The sequence below is a fragment of the Urocitellus parryii genome, chromosome 7 (assembly GCF_045843805.1).
Source record: "Urocitellus parryii isolate mUroPar1 chromosome 7, mUroPar1.hap1, whole genome shotgun sequence".
Classification (NCBI taxonomy): Eukaryota; Metazoa; Chordata; class Mammalia; order Rodentia; family Sciuridae; genus Urocitellus; species Urocitellus parryii.
Genome location: NC_135537.1, coordinates 165237771 through 165248001, shown reverse-complemented (window position 1 = coordinate 165248001; position 10231 = coordinate 165237771). Strand labels below are relative to the sequence as shown.

Here is a 10231-nt window from a genome sequence, read left to right as displayed (position 1 = left end):
TTCCATTCATTAGAGATGGGCCTCATGAATCAAGTAGGGAATGAAACCAGATGACCTTCAAAATTCTATGATTCTGAGGAGTTGAGGTAGCATAATTTACTTTCCAAGTTTGGCCTGGCCTTCAAAGTCCGATCCAAATGTCATGACCTCCCCAGAGGGAGAGGTGGTTTTCTCCTCTGAGGAAACAATGCTTTGTCTTTAAAAACAACAACAACAAAAATCTGGCGAAGATATGCAACAACAAGAACTCTCATCCATTGCTGGTGTGAATGCAAAAGGGTACAGTTGCTTTGGAAGACAGTTTGGCAGTTTCTTACAAAACTAAACATCCACTTACCATATGATCCTTGGTATTTTTCCAAATGACTTGAAAATTGATGTCCACATAAAAACCTGCACACAAATATTTACAGCAGCTTTATTCATAATTGCCAAAGCTTGGAAGCAACTCAAATGTCCTTTAGTAGGCAACTAGGTAAAGGTGTGCATATCCAGACAATGGAGCACTCCTTAGCACTAAAAAGAAATGAGCTACCATGGTGTGAAAGTACAGGGAGGAAATGTAGATGTGTGTTACTAAGTGAAAGAAGCCAACCTGAAAAGACTACCCTGCTGTGTGAGTCCAATTTTATGGCATTCTCGAAAAGGCAAAACCGATGGAAACAGTTTAAAGAATCAGTGGTTGCCAGGAGCTGGAGAGATGGGGGAGATGAAAAGAGGTGGAGCACAGAGAATTTGGGGGACAGTGAAAATGTTTTGTATGATACTACAACGGTGGTACTGTCACTATATATTTATGTGAACCCACAGAATGTGCTGTATCAAGAGTGAATCCTGAGCCCAGTGCGGTGGCACATGCCTGTGATCCCAGCCATTTGGGAGGCTGAGGCAGGAGGATCGAGAGTTCAAAGACAGCCTCAGGAAAAGTGAAGTACTAAGCAACTCAGCGAGACCCTGTCTCTAAATAAAATACAAAATAGGGCTGGGGATGCTGCTCAGTGATTGAGTGCCTCTGAGTTCAAGCCCCAGTACCCGCCCCTCCCCCCAAAAAAGAGTGAACCCTGAGCCAGGAGCCATGACACCTGCCTGTAATCTCCCAGTGGCTTGGGAGGCTGAGGATCCCTAGTTCAAAGCCAACCTCAGCAACCCTAAGCAACTCAGCAAGACTCTGTCTCTAAGTAAAATATAAAAGGGGCTGGGGATGTGGCTCAATGGTTAAGTGCCCTTGGGTTCAATCCCCCCCTCCAAAAAAATGAACCCTGAGCTAGGGATATAGCTCAGTGGTATGGCACTTGCCTACTGTGTAAAGGCCCTGGGTTCTATCTCTAGCACTGAAAAATAAAAAAAAAAAAAAGTGAATCCTAACATAAACTATGGACTTCAGTTGATAATGATGTGTCAATATAGGCTCCTCAGTCATAGCAAACATACCACTCCGGTGAAGAATGTTCATAATGGGGGGTGTGGGGAGAGTGGGCATAGGAGAATTCTCTCTACCTTCTGCTTAATTTTGATGTGAACCTAAAATTGCTCTTTAAAGAAATTAAGTGGGTGCTGGGTGTGATGGTGATCACCTATAATTCCAGTGGTTCAGGAGGCTGAGATAGGATCACAAGTTTGAGGCCAGCCTCAGCAACTTAGTGAGACATTGTTTAACATGAAAAATATAAAGGACTGGGTATGTGGCTCAGTGGTAAAGTACCCCTGGGTTCAATCCTCAGTAGAGGGGGGAAAAATAAGTGGTTTATTTTTAATAAGTGTTTTTTGCAGTGCTGGGAATCAAACCCAGGACCTCACACCTCACACATGCTAGGCAAACACCCAGTCCACGTCTTTTTTTTTTTTTTTTAAGCATCAGAACCTTTTCTTAGTGACACCAATCACTTTCTACCTGGTATTGGAGTTATTTGGAGGAAGAACTTTCTTCCCTGGTAGGGGGAGCTTCTGGAGGGGACCACATGTCCCCTTTGCCTCATTGAATGCTTGACAAGTAACATATGGATAGGCTGAAAAAATGATCATTTCTAGAAATTAAGGTATGACTATTAAATTTTTTTTAAAAAGCCAAAACTCAAACCCAGCTTTGTCAGCCCTTTGGAGAAACATGCTGTTATGGACTGCTTTGTCTTCCCCCAAATTCATGTTAGACTCAACCCCAAGTACTTCAGGGTTCCTTACTTGGAAACAGGACTGTTGCAGATGTAATTAGTTAAAATGAAGTCATTAGGATGGGCCTTAATCTGTTATGACTGGTGTCCTTATAAAAAGGGAGCATTTGGAAACAGAGAAGTTCATGTAAAGATGAAGGCAGATATTTTAAATATCTATGAACACAATACCTTTATTTTAATTTGTTTTGATTTTTATGTGGTGCTGAGGATTGAACCCAGTGCCTCGCACATGCTAGGTGAGTGCTCTACCGCTGAGCCACAACCTCAGCCCCAGGGTGATTCTTCTACAAGTCAAGGAACACCAAAAACAGTCAGCAACCCACCAGAAGGAAGATCAGGGGCATCTAGCAGATTCTCCTTCACAGCCCTCAGGATTACCAGTCCAGCCCTTGGCCTTGGACTTCTAGCTTCTAGAACTAAGAGACAATAAACTTGTGTTGTTAAAGCCACCCAGGTATGGTACTTAGTTATAGTGGCCCTGCAAACTACCACACATGCCCACTTATATTTCCCTTGTGGAACTGGAGACCTGGCTGGGCTTCCTGGAGAATAGTCCTGTGATAAGTAGCAAGAGCTACCAAGGGAACAAGTTATTGATATATGGAGCTTGGATAACTCTCCAGTGAATTATGTTGATTGAAAGAAGCCAATCTCCAAAGGTCACAGCACTACTTGACTCCATTTGCATAATATTTTTGAAATGAGAAAATTATGGAAATGGAGATTAGGTTAGTGGTTGCCAGGGGTTAGGATCAGAGACCCAAGTGAGGGAGAAAAGTGGGTGTGGGTTATAAAAGGGCAACAGGAAGGACCCTCGTGGTTACAGAGCTGCTGTCTTTCACTGTGGTGGTGGACAGTTGAATCTACATGTGATAAACTTGTATAGAACTATATGCACACAGGCCCACAAGCCCAGGTACACATATGAATGAGTACAGGAAAACTGGGGTGATCTGAATAAGATTGGCAGATTTTGTCAATGTCAATATCCTGGTTGTAAGCTGGGCACCATGGTGCATGCCTGTAACAATCCCAGCAGCTCGGGAGGCTGAGGGAGGAGGATCATGGGTTCAAAGAAAGGCCCTAAGCTATTCAGTGAGACCCTGTCGCTAAATAAAAAATACAAAAAGAGCTGGGGATGTGGCTCAGTGGTTAAGTGACCTTGAATTCAATCCCTGGTGCCTCCCCCCTCCCCCACAAAAAGAATCCTGGTTGTGATAGTGTACTATAGTTTTGCAAGATGTTACCAATGGGGGAAAGTGGGAAAAAGTTACATGGAATCTCTCTGAATAATTTTTTACCAGTACGTGTGAATTTACAATGATCTCAAAATAAAACAATTAAAAAATTACTTCATACAAGAATGTTCACAGAAGTCTCGCTGAGAACAGAAGTTTGGAAATAACCTAAACTCACCACAACAGAGACCCACTGAAACCATGGGGACTGAACTCCAGGGGGTATTGTCTAACTCTGAACAATGACAAGTCTGGGGACCCAGTAGATACTAAGAGCCACCAATGGCTCAACATTCAATGAAAAAACGGATGACAGATGTTGCAGCGGGTTCTCCCTGAGCCACCCTGTGAAAAGCTATGACTGTCCATTGGCAGAGAATAATTCAGAGGGTCAGAGGGATGGGGACCATTTAGAAGTCAAATGGATTCTCTCTCTCTCTCTCTCTCTCTCTCTCTCTCTCTCTCTCTCTCTCTCTCTCTCTTCCAAAATAAACCAATGAAGTGAAATAAAATCCTGAGTTTGGTCATCCTCCAGTTGCTGGCTTTTCCTTTCATCTCCAGCAGGTGGCAGAAGCGTTCCAAGAATGGTGTACTCTCTGCCAGGGTCTGTGGAAGGTCCAATGGTTCTCACCAGCAGGTGGGGGCTCTGAGCATCAACCCGTGAACTCAAGGACCCCCGGGCATCAGAACTGGCCTCTCTGAAATTCAGGGCAAGAAGGCAGTTGTCTGGCCATGACAGGGTTAAGAGTCCACATTCCAGAACAGGGGAAAAGGAGGTGGGGGGCCTGGGGTCCACAGACAAAGGGAGGGGGCAGAGAGGGCCAGCTTCTCACAACATCCAGGCTCTGTTGGGAGAGATAGATCACCCCCAACAATGGCCACAGCTGTTTTTGTCTGCCCTGAGGAAACTGACTTAGGAAGCAGGTATCAGTGAGGGCCCTTCCTGCAGGGGCTTCTGTCTGGCTTGTAAAACTGTCAGAGCAGCTGCATTCATGTGTTGGGTGATGGATGATGAAAAGAAGGAGGACAGTCAGCAGGCCGCAGATGGACACAGTGACTTACAAGTTGAGGCAGGTGGTAAAGGCCTTGCGGAGGCCCTGCAGGTGGGGCACGCTGATTCATTGCCCAGTTAACATACCAAGGCGATCGGGCCAAGCCTTCTTCCCAGCCTCCCTCCAGGGCTAGGGCAGCCTCCAACTACGTTCCCCAATGAAAGCTTCCGCTGGCCCTCCTTTCTTTTCTTGCACCTCAGGTGTGAACCTTCCTGCCCACACCTCTACCCCTCCCTGTGTCCCTCTTTCTACTCCAGGGTTTCTTTGTGCCTAGATGGCCCTGGGATGCCTTCCTGGAACATACCCATGGTATATACCACTAAAGTCTTCCATATTGAACACAAAGCTGGTTTTGAAAAATGTAAGGGGTTGGGAGACAAGGAAAAAAAAAATGTCAGCACTAAAAATGCTGGCTTTGGCTTTTGCTAAGAAAAGGGATTCTGTGTTGTCCACTCCCACCCAGGGCCTGGCCAGGGAAATAACTGCTTGGCACATCAGCCTGTGAGCTGCTGTGAGCCACTGTGAGAGCCCCAGCAGAGAAGTGCCTGTGGTAGGTGTGCCGGGTCCCTGAGGAGCAGGAAGTGAGAGTTCCACTTTTTATTCCATGACCAGAGCCCTTGTGACCTGCTCCTCCTCAACTTGTCATCAGAATCCCACCATCTTGTCCAAGTGGGCACCCTTGCTATGATCCTCCAAATTTCTCTCTTGACTTGCAGAGAAAGCTCTCGTGGTCAGGATAATCAGTGCCCAACCTCATGGAGGTGAAATCAATAAGATTTCTTTAAAAGGCAGCCTTCTTGGGGATTGGGTGCTTGCCTAGAATGCGCGAAGCTGTGCTTCTGATCGCCAGCAAAATACACATACACACACACACACACACACACACACACACACACGCACTCACAAAGTATCCTTTGGCTCTGACTGGGTCAGCGGGAGCCAGACACCCCTAGGTCTGTTTGTCGGTGGGGTGACAAATGAACTTGGCCTGAGAAATGGAATGAGCTGGGCTCAGCCCTGTGGAGAACTCAGAGTTGCACATTTTCTTTGTTAAGCTGGTCCGCAGTTTGTTTTGAGAATGCCCGAGGGGCCCACAGAGGGAGCCGATTAAAAAGCGAGAGCTCATTTTGATATCTGAAAACCACAGCCCCTGCACGTGGGAGGTGCCTGGAGAGGAGGCTTGGGCCCTGCCTCACACGCCCCCCTCTCCCTGGGTCACCTGGGAGTGCCAGCAGCAATTTGGAAGTTTGCTGAGCTTGAGAAGTCTTTGGGGAGGGCTTGCTCTGAACACACCCCTTTCCCTCCCCCAGGGTTGAGGGAAACATGGGACCAGCCCTGTCCCAGCCTGTCCTCATTGGCTGGCATGAGGCAGAGGGGGCTTTAAAAAGGCGACTGTGTCTAGGCTGGGGACTGGAGCCTGTGCTACTGGAAGGCTGGGTGCCCTCCTCCGGCTGGCACCATGCAGCTCTCTCTAGCCCTGTGTCTCGTATGCCTGCTGGTGCACGCAGCCTTCCATGTGGTGGAGGGCCAGGGGTGGCAGGCCTTCAAGAATGACGCCACGGAAATCATCCCTGAGCTCGGAGAGTACCCTGAGCCCCCGCCAGAACTGGAGAACAAGACCATGAACCGGGCGGAGAACGGAGGGAGGCCTCCCCACCACCCCTTTGAGGCCAAAGGTATGGGGTAGAGGAGAGAAATGGTAGCCTAAGGGTCTTGGGGATGGATCTGGGGAGACTTTGGAATCTTCTCTTTGGAGGCTTTGGCGACTGAGGTAGAAGTCAGCCATAGGTGCTGGGAGGCTTGCCTGGAGACAGGGGAAGGGTTGCCATTCCCCACCCCCACCCCAGCCTCAGTGTACCGGCAGGGCTGGTCATGAGACCCAAGGGCAGGGAGGGAGGAGACTGGGATGGAGAGGTTAGGACAGTTTTAGGGGTTCCAAAAATGGCTCAAATAATCCCCTCCTGAGAATTCAGGAGTCAGGTCCAGCTGCTGGCACCAAGGAGGGGTAGTGGCACCTGCTGGATGCCAGACACTGGCTGCACACATCAGTCTCGTGGAAGTCCCAGGAGGTGAACTCCCAGCTTGAGGGCAAAGAAACCGAAGCTCCAGAAATTGAGTCACAGCCTAGCAGAACTGAGATTCGAATCCAGTTTGATGCAATCCCAAGACAGTCCTGGTAGGGGAGAGTGGGGATGTGGGTGGGGACTGAGACCCCTCTTCTTGCGAAGCAGTGGGAAAGGGAAGCTATAGAGGCCCCCTTCAGTGCCACTTGCCCAGAGGTCTGGCACTTGAAGGAATGGGAGTTGTAGGTGCAGTTTTAGCATCTGACATGGGTGGCAGCTGAGTCCAGGTCCTGGAGGAGAGGCATTATCCCCTGTGCAGCAGTGGACATAGGTGGCACCATCTGTCCCAGGCCTTTGACCCAGACACAGTTTTGTCTTATTCCTGGGGAGGGAGCCTGACCCTATGAGAAGGCAATGGGCCCGGAGGAGGCTGAATTGGGGTTCCTGGTCAGGTCTGCAAGAGAAGCGGGGTGGGATGGGGCTGCACAGCTGGCTCTGCACCTGGCAGGGATGGTTGGGGTAGGGGCTGGAATGACGCTTCAGAGGGCCTCACTGCTCTCTGGCTGCTTTCCATGTGCCAGAGGGGCCCACTGCCCAGGCTGCTGCTGCCTGCCACCCTTCTCTGCCTCACAGCCTGCAGGGCTTGTGGGTAAAGGGACCCTATGGGAGCCAACCAGGGTTTGTATCTTCTAAAATGAGAGAGGGGGGACAAAACACCCTCCTCCTCAACTCCCCACTCTACAGTCAGCTGAGCTTAAATGATTGCTTACAGGGATGTGGGGACCCTGAATACAAGAAGCCCACTTCCCTGGGATCCCATGAAAGGTCACAGCCCCTGAGGAAGCCAAGCACTCAAAACAAAGTCTTGCTTTGCAGAGGAAATGCCTGAACTTTGGGCACTATTCTTGGAAAGCCCCAAAACACCTCTTTCCTGGGCAAATAGGTCACCCCCACACAACACCCCTGAAGGGGTGAAGATACCAAACCAGGCCAGAACCAAGAAAGCCAGCCACAGGAGGTGGCAAAGTCCCACATATCCCCTGCTGGGCTTGATCTCCTGGGTCTGGGACAGGACCCTCTCTAGTCTGGGTCACAGGATTCTTTTTTTTTTTTTTTTAATCTTTTTGTGTCAAAATAGAACTGACCCTATGAAACCTTTGGGGGTGGACAGGTGCTCACATGAGGACCAGCTGTTCAAAAAGCTCCCACCCATCTAAACCCACAGTGGTCAAGGTGTACACAGAGGTCCAGCCAGGTCCCAGCAGGTTTCCTCCCACCCAGGGTGTCTGTCAAGTGACCCAGAACAAGAGATGTGCCCAGGAGAGAGCCAGGTATACAGAAGGTGCTTAATCAATGTTTGTGGCAGCTGAACTATAGGCTTTGGGTCAGAGCTCTCTCCTTCTCTGGTAGGGAAGTAATTTGTAAAAATCAGCTCTCTGGACCCTCTCCCCCAGCTCAGTCTCCCATGGATGCCTGAACAAATCGCTTCCACCCAAGAAGGAGCCAAAAGGTGCTGAGCCCCTAAAGAGGGGAGTCAGGAGGCCCACTCTGTCTTTTGGGCAAGTTCTTGTCTCTCCCTGGATCTCAGTGTCCTCATTGGTAATGAGGGGGTTGGACATACTGCCTTTGGTTCCTTTCAAGTCTAATGAATTCTTATCCTGACCACCTGCCCTTCTCTCCCTCTCCTCCCTAGCAGCTGTCCTGATTTATTGCCTTCAATTAACCTCTACTCCTTTCTCCATCTCCTGTTCAACCCTCCCAAGTGGCTGGAAAAGGAATTTAGGAGAAGACAGAACCATGCAGAAGGTGTGGCTAGTACTTACCCTGTTCAGGTCAGGGACCCTGCCACACAGGTGTGGCTTAAATAAAATCAGAAGAGAGCCTTTAGGAGAATAATAATAATACACAATGAGAGTCAACACGTCCAACTCTCCCCATGGGCTGCACGAATGGTATTTTGTGCATTCTACATGTAGTGGATTGATACACTGAATCCCAGGACAACCCCTTTTACAGACTGAAAGAGGAGAGGTTAAGTAAGTTGCCCAACACCACTGGTGTAGTTAAGTGATGGTGCCTTGGTCGGAGTCCAGCAGTCACTTGCTCCAAGGAAAGCCCCAGATCTTCCCACCAGCTCCAGGAGTATCTGGGGCCTTCCTATCATAGGTGCACAGGTGCAAAATCCTCTGGAGGGGGCAGGAGAGGCAGGTTGGGAAAGCGGAGGCCGGGTGGAGAGAGCCGGACCGCGGCCCTGACGCGCGCTTCTCTCTGCAGACGTGTCCGAGTACAGCTGCCGGGAGCTGCACTTCACCCGCTACGTGACTGACGGACCGTGCCGCAGCGCCAAGCCGGTCACCGAGCTGGTGTGCTCGGGCCAGTGTGGCCCCGCGCGCCTGCTGCCCAATGCCATCGGCCGCGGCAAGTGGTGGCGCCCGAGCGGGCCCGACTTTCGCTGCATCCCCGACCGCTACCGCGCCCAGCGGGTGCAGCTGGTGTGTCCCGGCGGCGCGGCACCGCGCTCGCGCAAAGTGCGCCTGGTGGCCTCTTGCAAGTGCAAGCGCCTCACCCGCTTCCACAACCAGTCGGAGCTCAAGGACTTCGGGCCCGAGACCGCGCGCCCGCAGAAGGGTCGGAAGCCCAGGCCTCGCGCCCGGGGCGCCAAAGCCAACCAGGCGGAGCTGGAGAACGCCTACTAGAGCCCGCCCGCCGCCCCTGCCGGCGCCGCGACCAGGCACACCCTGTTCATGCCCCCCGAGCGTGGTTCGATTGTTTGTATTTCATTTTCAAATGCCTGTAACCTAGGGCAGGGAGCCGAAACCTCCTAGGCAGTGCGGAACCCCGGGTGCCCGCAAAGTCCCCCTCGCCCGCCCCTCCAGCGGGTCCCCCAAGGCAGGGGAGGGAGCCGAGAGTCAGACACTGAGCCATGCAGCCCTGCCCACCGGGGCCGCCTACCTTTGCTGGTCCCGATTCCGAGGAGGCAGGAATGGAAGCTTTTTTTTTTTTTAACCGCCCTGGGGCTTTAGGGGAGCAGTGGGGAGTGTGGAAAGGTCGGGGACTGGTTCAGAGAGTTCGATAAAATCCCCCCCTCCACCTCTCTACCCACCAGAAAGCCTGTGTGTGCCGAGAACACAGGACTAGATATGGTTTCTAGTCCTGGATCTGCCATTAACTTGCAGTGTGACCTTGGACTACAGGATTCTCTTTGGGGAGTTCAGTAATCTCTTTGTAAAATGGGGGTGAGGTTGGGATTAGTATCTCCAGGACTCTGTACTGTAACATGATCCCAAGTGCCCTTTGAATGGGCAGGCGAAAGAGGAGGGGGGGGGTAGGAGGGAGATTGGATTCATTCAGTACCGATGCAACTTCCCAAATTGAGAGTTGTGTTGCTCTGGTCTGACAGCCCACATAGAAAACAATCAGGAAAAGAGAGTGTCTATTTATGGTTGACAAATTTCTGCAAGAAGCTGTGCTGCTTGCACAGCTTGGCCTCCCCAGATATTTGACTACCTCTGCCTGGTCCATGTCAAAGAAATAAGAGGTAGAGAAGAAGAGGGTCCCAGAGATGGTGAGAGAGACAGAGAGCCCACCCCCTTCCCAAAGAGCAGCGTCCCCCACTTGCCCCATTGTCACAATTTAAAGTCACCTTCTACAGAGAAGTTCAAGGTTAGAGGACCAGAAGAGAGCAGCCACCACCCATTGAAGACCAG

At 50.6% G+C, this 10231-nt stretch overlaps 1 protein-coding gene across 1 annotated transcript; it reads left to right on the top strand.

Annotated features, from left to right (window-relative positions):
* Window positions 1-5920: 5920 nt before the first annotated feature.
* On the top strand, window positions 5921-9220 carry Sost (sclerostin). Its single transcript, XM_026412429.2, has 2 exons — window positions 5921-6137; window positions 8799-9220. Exons 1-2 carry the CDS (start codon window positions 5921-5923, stop codon window positions 9218-9220), a joined length of 639 nt encoding a protein of 212 aa, XP_026268214.2.
* Window positions 9221-10231: the final 1011 nt, after the last annotated feature.

Coding starts and splice junctions, on each gene's coding strand:
- Sost (XM_026412429.2), top strand. CDS start 5,921: ATGCAGCTCTCTCTAGCCCTGTGTCTCGTATGCCTGCTGGTGCACGCA. Junction 6,138..8,798: donor CCACCCCTTTGAGGCCAAAG/GTATGGGGTAGA, acceptor TTCTCTCTGCAG/ACGTGTCCGAGTACAGCTGC.